The sequence below is a fragment of the Echinops telfairi genome, unplaced genomic scaffold (assembly GCF_000313985.2).
Source record: "Echinops telfairi isolate 266 unplaced genomic scaffold, ASM31398v2 ScPeMD7_5592;HRSCAF=6446, whole genome shotgun sequence".
Classification (NCBI taxonomy): Eukaryota; Metazoa; Chordata; class Mammalia; order Afrosoricida; family Tenrecidae; genus Echinops; species Echinops telfairi.
In genome coordinates, this window is record NW_022109491.1 from 18953852 (window position 1) to 18968838 (window position 14987).

General features: G+C 51.9%; 1 protein-coding gene across 1 annotated transcript in view; it reads left to right on the forward strand.

Annotated features, from left to right (window-relative positions):
* KIAA1755 (KIAA1755 ortholog) overlaps positions 1-14987 on the forward strand; it is a 52728-nt gene that overhangs the window by 22513 nt on the left and 15228 nt on the right. Inside the window, exons 6-11 of the mRNA XM_045295508.1 lie at positions 6212-6305; positions 7131-7217; positions 8492-8608; positions 10955-11053; positions 11912-12060; positions 12306-12369. Of these exons, the coding sequence (XP_045151443.1) occupies positions 6212-6305; positions 7131-7217; positions 8492-8608; positions 10955-11053; positions 11912-12060; positions 12306-12369 (610 nt within the window). The remainder of the gene's footprint in view (positions 1-6211; positions 6306-7130; positions 7218-8491; positions 8609-10954; positions 11054-11911; positions 12061-12305; positions 12370-14987) is intronic.

Consider the following 14987-nt stretch of genomic DNA (forward strand, 5'->3'; position numbering starts at 1 on the left):
GCCAGGCTGGCACAATAAACTATCTCACTAGCCCTAAAGGACAGGGCAGAGCTGCCCATAGGGTTCTCAAGGCTGCACCTCTTTGCAGAAGCAGACAGCCACATCCTTCTCCTGCAGAGCAGCTGGTGGATTCAAACCACCAACCTTCTGGTTAGCAGTGGAGTGCTTAACCACTGTCCTAGAGGGTCAATGTGTGTCAGAATCACTCAACAATGAAGGGTGACCGGGAATAAGTTCCTAAGTGCTGCTCCTGGTCTGGGACAGGCATTGAGAGCCACTGTCATAGAGTGAGAAGGGTGGGAAATTAAGGAAGACTTCCCAGTGGAAGTGATTCTAAACTGGGGCCTGAATTTAAAATATGGGTTGAAGGAATGAAAGAAAGAATATGTGCGTGAATAAGTGCATGGGAGAGTGAACGAGTGGTGAGAGAGCGAGCAAGGTGACTCAGACTGATTGCTAACACCCTCCACCTCCACCTCCACCATCACCCCTAAGGCCACCACCCACATTTTGTGTTGGTCTGGCTGAGAGAGATGTGCCAGGCTTGTGTCTGAGCCCCAGCCTCCAGCCAGGACAGGCTCACAGCGGACATTTGATTGGGGTGCTGGCTAGAGATTCTGATCCAAGCTACAAGTTAAGTTGCTGGGGCTGGGGTGGAGGGAATGGTGAAACCCTCTGGAAGCTTGTGCCTGCAGCCCACCTTCAACTGGCCCCAAGGGAGCCATCACTGCCACCTGCTGGCCTCTGAGCTTTCTCTTCCTCTGACCAAGGTGAGTGGCTCTTCTGGGTTGATTATGGTAGCAGGTGGCGGGGATGGAACCACCTTTTCTAAGCTGAGAAGTGCTTGGAGTGATGGACAGAGTCTTAGAGTCCCACCAACTTGCTGTGAGACCTTGGGAGGGTCACTTGCCTTCTAAAGGGATAGTTTCACAGAGGAACAAATGGTGTGTGTGGTGGGGAGGTGGGGAGAAGAATGTGCGACACTCGGTGATTCTCAGAAAACTGGAGTGCTGTGCACATGGGGCTCTCGTGGGCCGGGCTTGCTTCTTCGGTCATGCTTTGAGCAAACATTGGCTTGGCACCGCTCTGGTGGGCCAGGCTCCATGCTGACTGATGCCAGGAACCCAGAGGGACACCACATGGGAGCCTGTTATCCAGGATGGTGACGGAGGGCAGCTCAAAAACAAAGCAATATTCCACCTGAGGCAGAACCAGAGGCGGGAGTGGACCACCAAGCCAAAGGCCTCCCTTCACTGCCGCTTCACCTCTCTGTGCCTCAGTATCCCCTTCTAGGTCAATCATCATAAAGCATCCCTCCTACTTAGATGAGAAATCCCTGGGTGGCACGCCTGGTTATGTGATCAACCACTAACTGAAAGGTGGACAGTTCACACCGAGCCCCGGGGAGCAAAGTTCTACTCTGCAGCACAGGGCATCGTTGGGAATCAGGAGGGGTGCTGACAGCAACTGGTTGCGCCTGGGTCTTCATCGATCTGCATCCAGGCAGTGCTCACCAAAGCCCTATGAGGCTGGTACAGTCATGCCAGGGCCCCCTCGGATACCAAAATCCGGGGTGCTCACGTCCTGGTAAAATGGTGAAGTGTTTGCACCGGATCCATGCACATCCTCCTATAGACTTTAAATCAGCTCTCTCAAACCAAAAACTCACTGACATCGAATGGATTCCAATTGCCAGCACCCCTTTAGGGCCGAGTAGTACTGCCTCTGTGGGCTTCTCAGGTTGTAAATCTTTACGGAGCGGGAAGCCTCATCTTTCTCACAGAGAGAGGCGGGTGGTTTTGAAGAGCCAACCACAAATTGTGGTCAGCAGCTCAGCTCCCAGCCCAACTGCAAGATGAGTTGTAGTACCGCACACAGTGTACCTGCAATGGAAGTAGCACCTTCTTAGCTATTGAAAGTTTGATTTGGGCACGAACTGATGGCCCCTCCAATATTTTTGATCGGTGTGGTTAGTTGGATCTGCGGTGTGGAACCCAAAGCTACTGAGGGAGGACTCTACTCGGATAATGCCAGTTCTACAGTCTCAGAGAGATGAAGTCATTGGCTCAGGTCACCAGAGCTCATGGGAGTGCCACAGCTCCATCCCCATGGTGGGTCACTTATGGTTCTGACTGTGAAATGGGTCGTTTTAAGACTTAAAAGTGGTTGGGGCTAGTTTCTACCTGGTCATCAGAAAGGCCAAAGTTACTTGTGGCCCTTTGGCAGGCTGCAATCCCTGGACCAGTGGCTAAAAATGATCCCGGCGAGCTCTGCCTGGTCTCAGGTGTTTGGGCTGTGAGTCACAGAAATTCCAATTCCAATGTAATTCCAAAGCAGGAATTCCAATTTACAATGTCGTAGCTGGAAGGAAATATATCATCCCGGACCCCTGCCTCGTGGTACAGTGTAAAGCACCCTGCTGCTCACCGAAAGGGCTGCCATTTGAAAGCCCCAGGAAGATGTGTGTCTGTCCCTGGAAAGACCCCAGGGTAGGACGCCTGTCCTGGGGGTTGCTGTGAGTCAGGTCCGTGCTGCAGCACACACCTTCTCTGCCATACATCTCTCTCTGAGCATCTTTCTTCTTCTTTTGGGACTTGGGTGAAGGCTGACAGAGCAGATCATCAGGTTTACATCCAACAGCTCCGACAGACTGTTTGAACTCACCCATTGCAATCTTGATGAGAACTCTTTACAGCAGTGGTGCTCAACCTTCCTGATGCCACAGCCCTTTCATACCTTTCCTCATGTGGCGGTGACCCCAACCATAACATTATTTTCATTGCTACTTCATCACTGCAATTTTTGCTACTGTTATGAATCGGGAGACCCCTGTGAAAGGGTCGCTTGACCCCCAAAGGGGTCATGACCCACGGGTTGAGAACTGCTGATTTAAAAGAAAGGAAGTCTTTTCCAGAAGTCTCCCAGCAAACTTCCCTTCACATCTCATTGGCTAGATCCATGTCACATGAACACATCTAAAGCAACCAATTTAATTCTTGATGTTATCAGTGCAATCAGTCATCTTACCCCCCAGGGGGAATGTTTGACTGTGTTTTTTCTGTTGTTGTTTTTTTTTTGGGGGGGGGGTTGTTTGTTTTTGTTGTTATTGGTTTTGGCTTTTGTCATAAAATGCTCACCAAAGTAAACCAGAGTCATCCATAACCCAGGCACAAGCACATGGATTCTGGGCTCCCACTTAATTCCAGACCCAATCCAAGAACAGTTACCGTAGTTCTTAGAACATGACCCTGCTCGACACTCACCTTTATGAAGCAATCACTGAAAATAAGGGTGCTACCAAAAAGCATGAGAGAGAACATAGATGATGTCCGGCTGGCTATCAAGCTGAATAGTGTCCGGGGTCTGAAAAACTTGTCTTCAAACAAACAGCCATCTCAGTGAGGTGAGGTGTCAACTAAGTCCACATGGAAGAAGCACATCAGTCTGTGTGGCCAAAGATGACAATAACAAAATCCAAACATGATGAAGGAAAAAGTATCAGAGCTGAAAGCGTGTGCACCCGATTTGTAGAAGGCTCAGGAGGACAGTGGGAGCCCAAAATCCTTCTGCAGAGTATCCTTCTGTCAGAGTAAGCCTCGGGCAGATCCCCTCTGGCCATAGGTGAGGGATTTGAACAGCTTTACTCTCAGACAGAGATTGTTATAAACTTGAGCATGGTGGACGGTATAATATGCTACTTGGTCAGTTGACCTGCCTCTTGACCCAACCTGAGTTTGCTCTAGGCCCAAATGTTGCTTGCTTGTTCCATGACAGCTTTTTAAATATTGTTGGTGGTCTTTTCTTTCTTACTCTTTATTTTAATTTTTATCTTTATATTATTATTTTTCTTTCTGTTTCATTTTGTTTTTGTTTCTTATTGTTTCTGTTAGATTTCCAAGTTTATGAAGGACAGAAAGAGTGGGTGCATAGAGACAATAACTGATACAAATGGTTTCTTGGGATATGGGGTGGGGAGGGAGCACTAGAACTGATTGAGGTGATGTACATAGAACTCTTTTTAAAAGTTACTTAACTATGGGAGTGTGTGATAGGTGACTATTATATCAAGAAAACTACTGAGAAACCTAAAGTTGACCACTGGTTACCATGGCGCAGGAGGAAGAGTTTTAGCTTAGGGGGCATTGAGTTCATGTTAATGGTGGTGGAATAATTTGGAAAAGGTTATCAATAATGGTTGCAGGACATGAAGGTATGATCAATGCCACTGTGTTGTGCATGTAGAAGTTGTTGAATTGGAGAATGTTTTGTTGTGTATATTTTTGCCATAATTTTAAAAAATACACTAATAACAAGGAGTACAAGGAGGAAGAAGATGCTCTAAAAGTGATTGTGGTAATGATTGTACAACTCTTCTTGATATGATTGAACTATTGAATTGTATTATGTGTGGATGCAATGCCAATGAAAATGTTTAATAAACAAATAAACCAATCATTGGCCAAGGGAACTGGGCCACCACTCAAAAAATAAATTCACTGCCATTGAGTCGATGTTGACTCATAGTGACCCTGTATGACAGAGTAGGACTGCCCTTGTGGGTTTCTAAGACTGTAACCTTTCTAGGCATAGAACACCTACCTCATCTTCTCCTGAGGGATGGCTGGTGGTTTTGAGCTGCCGAACTTGCAGTTGGCCGCCTAAAGTGTAACCCACTCCACCGCTCCTGGGCCCCCACTACTAACCTCAAAAAAGCCCTGGGGGCGCTGTGCTGGCTTAGGAGTTGGGCTGCTAATGTCAAGGTCAGAGGTTCAAACCCACTAGCTGCTCCACAGCAGAAAGATGAGACTGTTTGCTCCTATAAAGATAGATAGTCTCTGAAACTTTTTTTTCACTTTCCTTCTCCCCCCGCCAACAGCTTTATTGGCACATAATTTACATATCATACAATTCAATAGTTCAGTCACGTCAAGAAGAGTTGTACAATCGTCACCACATCAATTTAGGAATGTTTTCTTATTCTTGTACTCATCATTAGTAGCCTCCCCATTTCCTCCCAACCTTCCCTGCCATACTCCCAAGGAACCATTAATCCAGTTACTGACTCTATGCACTTACCTATCCTGGACTTCATATACAGAAAGCATTAAAAAGCAAACAAACCAAAAGCTAAGCTAACAAAAGTAACAAAGTAAAACAGCTAAAAACCTCAATTGAAAAGAAAGTAGAAAATAGTAAAAACTAGAACAAATTTAAAGGTGTCATAAGGGCAATCTAATGATAAGGTGCTAAAATTTTTCCTCTGGGTCACTATGAGCTAGTTGAGTGTGGAGTCAGAATCATCGATACACAAGAGATTTCCTTTGGGGTTTTATTAGTCTCAACCAATAAGAAACAAGCTACTGGGAAAAATGGTGATATGGAAGAAGTTGGATTTTTAGGTAAAAATAGTCGCTCTGCCAAGTGGCTTTCCCACCAAAATTGGGACAAATGTATGAAGTTATGCTTACTAGGGGTGTAAAGGAGCCCTAGTAGTGTAGTGATTATGCATGTGGCTACTTCCCACAAGGTCAGTAGTTCAAAACTACCAGCCCCTCCACAAGAGAAAGAGAATGCTTTCTACTCGCATAAAGAGCTACAGACTTAGAAATCCACAGGGGCAGTTCTACCCTGTCCTCTAAGGTCATTATGAGTCAGAATCAACTCAATGGCAATGAGTTGTGTTGAGTTGAGTTGAACTGAGTTGGGCTGAGCTGAGCTGAGGTTGGGTTGAGTTGTGCTGAGTTGCATTAAGTTGAGTTTAATTGGGTTGGGTTGAGCTGAGCTGGGCTGGGCTGGGTTGAGTAGAGTTGGTTTGAGCTGAGTTGGACTGGGCTGGGCTGGGCTGGGCTGGGCTGAGCTGAGCTGAGCTATGTTGTGAATTGAGTTGAGTTGTGTTTAGTTGGGTTAAGTTGAGTTTAATTGGGTTGGGTTGAGCTGAGCTGGACTGGGCTGGGCTGGGCTGAGCTGAGCTGTGTTGAGTTGAATTGAGCTGAGTTAAGGGCTATGAAGGAACTGTGCAAGGTACTGATCTATGGACTCATGGAGGACTTTCTGGGGGTGGGGGGGCATTGGAACTTGGACTTAGGAATGAAGAGTTCACCAGCAAATCAAGATTTCTTGGTGGCTAGTCTCCTTCCCCTTCCCCTAAATCCTTTCCCTGATGGTCCCCAGCCCACCCAACAAGACTGCCAATTCTGTTTGCCACCCACAGGCCTAAAACTAAAACCGAAGGGCTGGCGGTCCTGATTGATGCCAGGAAACAGGCCCCACACCCGAGTTTGGTCAAGGCCCTGCAGGCCACCCAGGTGAGTGGGAGGGACAGACTCTCATGCCCGCAAGTCTTAGGAACCACCACGCCCTCCTGACATTCAGTGAGCCTGAGGAGCTCAGAGCTGGAATCAGGGCCCAAGAAGCCTGATGAACAACCGAGTAACAGAGATAACTGAGCCCAAGCAGGCTTCAAGACAACTGGACAGCCCAGAAATTACACTAGTTTCAAGTATCGCTTGGTCCACGGCTGAGATATTGTCACCGGGGCTTCTCCATTTCTGACCCTGTTCCCCTTAGGCAGTGGTGCTGTTCTCAAACAGACCCTCACTGGGTGGCAGTCTGATTCCCAGCATCGTCCCCTTCACACAAGGAAGTTCAGCAGGAAAGAGTGTGAGCTGTCTTCCCCCAGAGGACCCAGCAAAATTTCCTTGTGTTTCATTTACGGTGATATCTTATTCTTCCGTCCATTGCAGTGGCCCAGTGGCTGTTGGCTCTGACTTGGGGCATATGGACTTCAGGGGTTGAGAATGGGGCATGAGGGGAGGCAAGAGATCCCTATAAAGTAGAATGAAAGGAAGGATGGGATGCCCTTGCCTCATGATCTGACCCCCTCAGTTTATCGATGGGGAAACTGAGGCCCAGGGAGAAGATCATCTAGGAAGCTATAACACAGCTTGAACCCACTTGTCTTATCTTCCGAGGATTCACCTTCGCACATATCCCACAAAGGGTCCACCCACGGAGAGCCCCGTCTTGCCCCGTGACCCATCTGCCTGTTTGGGGGAAGGAGGAGTGAATCAGGCTGAGGAGGCTCCGTGCAGCGGTGATCAGTGCAGCTCAGAAATGGTTCTCCTTGGCAGGTCTTGACCCCGGCCGCCATTCAGACTCTGCTCTTCCTGGGGGAGAAGGCGTCTGCTCGCCAGCTGGAGATGTTGCCCAACGTCCAGGTGAGGTAGGGGGGTCGAGGACAACACTCAGAGCGGTGGAGAATTGCCAAAGTCACAGGCTAGGAGAGGCCTTCCAGTGGGCTGGTCAAGAAGGCAAGGCCTGGGAGTCCCAGCTCTGCAGGCCAGCCCCCTGTGGCAGGCATCGCCCGGTCTGTCACAGCCTCCTTTCTCCTGGGCAGTCCTCGGCCACACTATTGAGGGGCACACACACAGCATGCAGGGATTTCCTGGTAAAACTCCAACCTGTCCTTCTGCTCCAGTGGAAAACTGAGGCCCAAGGCTGTAAGTAGAGCTGGCTTTCTAGATGTGCAGGCCATCCCACCCTGCCACCTGCGCTTCCTGAGTCCCTCTCCCTACATAGGACAGAGGCCGAGTTGAGTTGCTTCAGGCTGTGGTGGGCAGGAGCACTACAACACCCTTTAATGAGTGCCCTCTGCCTCAGTCATGAGCATGGGCACCCAGCCTGCTGTCCAGCTCCCAGTGGTGGTTTTGAAAGCCTCCCACTTCCTCCTGGTCAGTAAAGATGCACACCAAGAGCTAGAGGTATGCTGTGCACACCATGACGTGCCTATCACTCTGGAGAGCTCGTCAGGGAGCCAGTGCCAGTCAGAGCCTGCACTTTTGATGGGCACTATGTGATGCACATGCTGCAGGTCTTCCCGGGGACCCCACTTCAAGTGGCAGGCATAGAAGGTGGGCCCCAAAGAACCACAGATTCCACCCACTCCCAAGCGTGGGTTCTGCAGCTGTTCTCTGTGTGAACCTTAAACATCACTGTCTGCACGAGGCAGTCCCTCAGCCCTTGTCTTAGGGCACACTGTTAGGGTCAAGTGACCGCTCCTCTCAGCCCCAGGAAAGAGATAGCATGTTAGTGGGTCACCCGAGAACAGTTACGGGGTTTGTAAAAGGTGTTTCATCACAAGTGCCAACTTCAATCAACTTGTGTGATTGCCCAGAGAGTTATGCTGAAGAGGAGCCCAGGTAGGAGGGAACACGCTCTGTGATTGATTAATGATGTCTGCCTTGGGTACAGGTCAGGAGAGAAGCACCATGAGTGTTGTTTATTTGACATTCCCTAACCAGAGTCTGGCTCTGAATGTTTAGGTTGTCAGGACTTCCAGAGAAGCTAGGTTACCCAGAAACCAACTCTTAAAGTTAGGGACTGGCCTCAGCTGTGGGAATAAAATGGTGCTGGGGCAGAGATCTGAATGAGGCCTTCACAAGTGTCTACATGGAGTCTCCTAGCTCTCTTGACTCCCCTCTTCTGTCTGCAGGTGGAAGTGCTGCCCTCATTGAAGGCACTCAGCTGCCATGTGGACCCCAGCCAGCTGCCCACCGCCTTGGAAGGCTCCCTGCCCTACTGCCACAGCGAGTGGGTGCAATTTTTCCAGGTGTCTACCATCACGGCCTTGAACACACACCCCACCCTAGCCCCTTCTCTTTCTCCCATCACCGTCCTGCCCCATAGGCCCAAGGATCTGGCCAAGTTCAAAAGCAGGCAGTCCTTCAACTAGGGAGTGGGGGGCGGGGGGGAGATTAAGAGCTCAGGCTCTGGCACCAGACTGCTCTGGTTGCACTTCCAGGTTGGCTGTGTGGCCCTAGGAAACTTACTTACCTTCTCTGAGCCCTGGTGTCCTCTTCTGCAAAATGTGAAGAAACACTAGTACCTCCTTATGAGGTTGCGGTGAAGATGCATTGAGTGAACGTGGGCATGGAATTCCCTGCCTGCCAAGAGCTATGGCCATGCCACCGGGAAATATATTCCCAGGTGCCTGCTCTGTGGGTCCAAGATGTCAGGGAGCTCAGGGTCTGATGGGGGAGGGAGGGCCCTTCCCTCCTGTCTGAGGGAGTCAACTAGGACACTGACCACTCAGGGCTCCTTCTGAGTGCTCTCCATCCTTCCTCCCGCCACCCAGCAAGGGGGCATTTCATGTGCAGTTTAATCCACAAGGACACACAGGACAGCTGGCCTGCATGGTCACTCACAGGGAATCTCAGGATGAGCCTAGTGCCCCTGTACCCCCCAAACACCCAACCTCTGCACTGTTCACACACTGGCCAGGGGAATCTGTGTGGGAGGCTGCCTCGGGCAGTGCACATCCCAGGCCTCTGCTCACTCTGTGACAGCCGCAGGCCCACATTGTGATGACCACATGAGACACGGAGGGTGGCCAGATGTGTCCCCAGGGGATCCCTGGCCAGAAACCACTCGTTTGTTGGTTTTCCTTTTGCCAAGATGTCCTTTATGGAGTCGGCAGCATTTTCCAAATCCAATGGAGCCCAGAGTCTCTCCAGGGAAGCCTCTCCTCTGCTGCATGTCCCGCACAACCCACTGCCGTCAAGCCGATTCCGACTCATAGAGACCCTACAGGACAGGGTAGAACTGCCCCTGTGGGTTTCTGGGACTGTCACTCTTTATGAGTAGAAAGCTGTCTTTCTCCCAAGGAACAGCGGGTGGTTCTGACTGCTGCCCTTGTAGTTCGCAGCCCCACATGGAACCACCACACCACCAGGCCCCCAGGAGGGCCCTCGATGAGATGGATTGACACGGTGGCTGCAACAATGGGCTCAACCATGAGCACAATTGTGAGGATGACGCCGCGGTGCCAGGTCGGGTCTCGTTCTGTTGTGCACAGGGCCGCCGTGAGTTCAAACCGACTCAGCAGCGCCTAACAACGGGGCCTAATCCACCAGGCCCGCTCTGCACAGGCAACCGATGGGTCCAGTGGATTTTGAACACACTATTTTCAGACCCCTCCCTTTGGGTGAAGTCTTACCCCTAGGGGGGCCAGCAATGGTGAGCAGAACATTAGGGGTCTGGCGGGCAGGCAGGGGCGCTGTTCTCAGTGCCGCACACAAGTCTGTCCTCACTCCACCTCTAAGACATGAACTGCTATGGCTTTGTAGGTACCATTGAGTTGGTTCCGACCCAGAGCGACTCCGTGCACAACAGAACGAAACACTGCCCGGTCCTGCGTCAGCCTCACAATCGTTCCTCTGCCTCAGCCCATGGATGGATGCAGGCACTGTGTCAATCCATCTCCTTGAGGCCTTTCCTCTTTGCCTCTGCCCCCCTCCTCCCCCTCACTTTACCAAGCATGGATGTCCTTCTCCAGGGACTGGTCTCTCCTGACAGCATGTCTAAAGCATGTGAGACAAAGCCTTGCCTCTAAGGAGCACTCTGGCTGTACTTCTTCCAAGACAGAACGGCTTGTCCTTGTAGCCGTCCACGCTCTTTCCAATATTCCTCACCAGCACTGCAGTTCAAATGCACCAGTTCTTCCTTGGTCTACTTTACTCGGGAAGTGCTAGGCTCCGCATCTTACGGAGGAGGAAAAGGAGGCTCAGAGAGGTTGTGATACTTCCCTAAGGGCGCACAGCTAGGAAGTGGTGGAGCTGGGCTACCGTGGGGCCCAGCAAAGGATGGCCCCTAACTCTGCCCTCTCACCACCTGCCATCTCCTCCCCCAAGGTGCCCGCACTGACCTGGGAGTAGCTCAGACCTGCCCCCCACAACAAGATCCCACTAGCACTAGACCAAATCCTGGGCCTGGCACAAGCCAACAGGGTCTCAGGCTCCACCAGGAAGGACTGAATGGGACACTCGGGTGTGGGGTCCTTCAAGCTGTGTGTACCCCAGCCCCCTGGGTGATTTAGACATGCCCCGTGCACTCCGGAGTGGGAGAGGCATCCTTGCTCCAGTCCCGGCTGACAGCTCTCTGGCCCCTTGTCCTGCAGAAGCTGGATCCTTTCCGCGCTGAGCTCCGCCAGGCCTCCTCCCTGCTGCAGGCTTCCATCGAGGAGTTTGAGAAGGGCGACGCCCCTGGGGGCGTGCAGGTGAGACTGTAGCCAGGACGGGAAAGCCACACTGCACCCAGACTTCAGGGACCAAGGGCCCGTGGTGGGCTTTTGAAGGTGGACACCATCACCCTTCTTTCCCTTCCATTCCCTCATTCATCTGACTCTTTTTTTTATTTCTCCCACCCCGCCCCATTGGAAACCCTGCCTGGGGCCCTCTTGGGGCTCACAGTGCAGGGGAAGAGGCAGCCAGGTGAACGATAAACAAAGAAATAAAAGTATCAAAGCAAATGGTGCCATGCAGATAAGATGGAGAACGATGAGGGAGGGGGCATCCGATCCAGGTGGCCAAGGAAAGCTGTGGCCTTTCAGAGGAGGCCTGAAGGACCAGGGAACAGGAGGAGGGAGAACGTTCGAGGACCCTCGGTGGCTTATGCATGCTCAGGGTAGCAAGGAGACTAGCGTGGAACAGACCAAAGTGGGGGAGAGGAAGGAAGAAGAGAAAGAGTCAGGGGGAGGATCCGGGAGGTTTGGGGTTGGGACTTGATTGTAAACCTGGGAGGGAAGCCACAACAAATGACAGGATCAGATTGGTACCTTGGGATTCAGCCAACTGTCATGCGGCGAGCAAACCGCAGGGGGAGCCGGAGCGCAGCCGGGGGTCAGTGAGAAGGCCTGTGAACCAGAGGTGCAGGAGCTTGGACCAGCTGCGTTGCCATGGTGATAGGAGGGGACGTGGCTTGGGCGATGTTTCAGACAGAGAGAAAGAACAGACTTTCTGCGGGGACTTTTGAATGCCAAACTGAAAAGTTGAACTTGCTGTGGATGTGGGGAGCCCCAGAGGGGTGTTGAAGGACAGTGGGGATTGGGCCTCAGGCTACCTCCCCATCCTGGCAGGAGGCTGCCCGGTGCCTGAGCAAGTCCAAGGAGCTGATGGAGGCTGTGCTGAGGGACCCAGGCCTGCTGGTCCTCCAGAGGGAAGGCGGAGCCACCCTGGCCAGGCTTCGGTGGGAGGCCAGCAGGCTGGACTTCAACCCCGACGTCAGGTAGGGACACCCAGCCTTTCCTCTGTCCCTCCCCAGGTCCCAAAGTGCCCGGTATTGGGGCATTTGATGAGCTTCTTTCCTGGGCAGAGGCCTACTCAAGGGCCCCACGTGGGCCTCGGTGGGTGCCTTGGCCCTTCTCAGCTGCCCCTTCGTCAGTCCTGACCATCCTCACCGGGAGTGGCCTCAAAGATAGCTCATGCCTATTTCTGGTCCCCCTCCTGCCCTGAGTGCTTTCTCTGACTCAGAGGCAAGGCCCGGCTCCTTTATTCCTCACAAGAGCCTGTCATCACTCGGCTGATGGTGACTGAAGTGCGCTGACTGGAATCACACCCAGGCAATGGCCGGTCTGGGATCTGGAAGCAGGCCATCTGGATCTGGAAGCAGGCCATCTGAGCACTTAACGCCTGCTCCCTGGGGCGTTCCTCAACCTCCCGGAGCCACCGAATAAACAATTCACATTGCTGGAAAGTACCAACGTTATTCAAGGGAGCAGGCGGGCAGGCGGGCAGGGCAGGGACGGGAACAGTAATTAAATAGATGAGTAATTGGAGCCAGTGTTCTAAGGTTACAAGTTGGGCTGTGATCTGTAAGGTCAGCAGTTCGAAACCACTAGCCACTCTGTGGGGGAAAGATGAGGCTTTCTACTCTTGTAAAGAGTGACAGTCTCTAAGCACAGGAGTCGAAGAGATGTCTTTATATCTGACTGTACATAAATGAAGTTTTTTTTTTCTCTCTTTCTTCTAGGTGCAATAAAGTTTGTTTTGGCAGAAGGAGGGGGAAAAAGAGTGACAGTCTCAGAAACCCACAGGGGCAGTTCTACTCTGTCCTATAGGGTCACTATGCGTCAACATCGACTTGATGGCAGTGACAGCTTCCATTCGAACAAGTCTGTTACTTATATTCCAGAACCATGTGAAAGTTTGCATAAGTTCTTAAAAATAATTGGCTGGCTTAACCAACGCCTAACTAGCACTTGGAACGTGCTATGCTATGTGTCCCTGGCTACGTGTGAATGTGCCCAGGGGTGCTAATAGTTAAGACCAAACTGGATACCAACTCCACAGGGCAGGCCACAACTGCCCTTGTGGGCTTCTGAGACTGTTTAACTCTTTACAGGAGTAGACAGCCTATCCTCCCCTGGCATGGCTGGTGGTTTAGAAGCGCTGACCAACACGGAACCACTATGCCATCAGGGCTCCTTGCAAGCCGTTACGCGTTCTGCTATTAACCTAATGGTTGGAGGTTCGAGGCTATACAGAGGCACATTACAAGAAGGGCCTGAGGCTCTGCTTCCAAAAATTCATGTCTTGGCAACCTTACAGAGCACAATTCTATGCTGCGCAGCTGGGCTGGCCACTCAGTGGAATCGACTTGCCAGAATTGTTTGTTTTTAAATGTGCGGTGTTCTCAGGACTTTAAAAGTCTTGGTATGTTTCACTTGGGGAATCCTGAGGCTCAGTGAGAGGGCAGGTGACTTGCTCAAGGTCCCACAGCCAGGACAGCACAGAAGCAGGACTTCAGCACTGTGAGCACGCTCCATGGTCTGAAGCATCCCACCCAAGTCATGGCCTCAGACTCGGGGCGGGACCCCTCAGATGGGGGCTGGAGAGCAGTGATTCCGTGTGAGGTGGTCTGGTGGGACCAGCGCTGCATGCTCCTGTTTCTCAGGCTTGGTCCTGACCCCCCTGTCCGCTTTAAGCCTCTCCAGCCCTCGGCCACCGGTCTGTCCACCAGGGGGCGCTGTGGCCACACACGAATCCCGCGTGTGCGGAGTCCTGCAGCGCCCGCCTTGCCCTCCCTCTCCTCCCTGCTCTGCCTGGGCGCTGGCACTTTCCATCCTGCTCACGCACCCCAGGCTCTCACCCTGGAAGGGTGGTGATGGTGACCTCTGGGGGGCCTGCAGGGGATCCTCTCTTTGCTGATCTCAGCCAGGCTTCTTCCAAGGAGCTCCTTCCAGGAAAGCAGCCCCCCCCCTCCCTCTGTTTCTTTCTCTTCTGACCTTCTAGCCCTGGTAGTGTAGCGCTTACTCATTGGGCTGCGATCCAAAAGGTCAGCAGTTCCAAGCCACCAGCTGTGCTGTGGGAGTAAGACGAGGCTTTCCACTCCCATAAAGAATTGCTGCCCTGAAACTCTGCCCTGCCCTGTGGGTTCACTATGACTGTTGATGAGAGTGAGTTTGTTTGTTTGTTCCAGCGTTTCTGACTTTCTATAGCTGAGGGGGCTTTGGGAAGTCCCTGGATTCCTTCCTTCACCCCGTGTCATCGAAATACCCTGTCAGCACCCCTCCCCCTAGGTTTTCTTGGCTTTGACCATTAAAAAAACTTTACTGAGAAATAGCCCTGCACTGGATTCTAATTCAGATTCTGCCATATGTGAGAATCCATCCCCGCTTCTCGACCCGTTTTCCCATCTGGAAAGTGGAGGCCAGGGTGGAGTGGCCTGTCACAGCGACTCCACACCACTGCCATAGAAACCCTACGCACTCACCATCACTGGACACTGTGTGCCCGCACTATGCTGAGGGTTTTGTCTGCGGGAGGCTGACTCCCGAGGTTGGCTGCACCCCGGGGCCCGGGGGGCTGCAGCGAGCTTTGAGTACCAGGCTGCGCTCCCGGAAAGTCTGACTGTCGGCTGGGTGGGACCGGAGCATCAGGACTGAGACGCACCCCAGAGGATTCTGATGAGCAGTCAGGACTGAGAGCGAAAGCATGGGGTCACCGAATCCTCACACCCACTATTGCTCCACTTTACAGATAAATGGAGACCTATACGGGCACCAGGTCCCCTTCCTAGAAGGTGGCTGCCAGGCTAGGATTGACATTCAGACTTGTGGCAGGTGGGGGGTGGGGCAGAAGGAGGAGCTGATCCCAAAAGCTCTACAGAAATAAATGTCTAGAAAAGAATGATGGCACTATAGGTACACATAT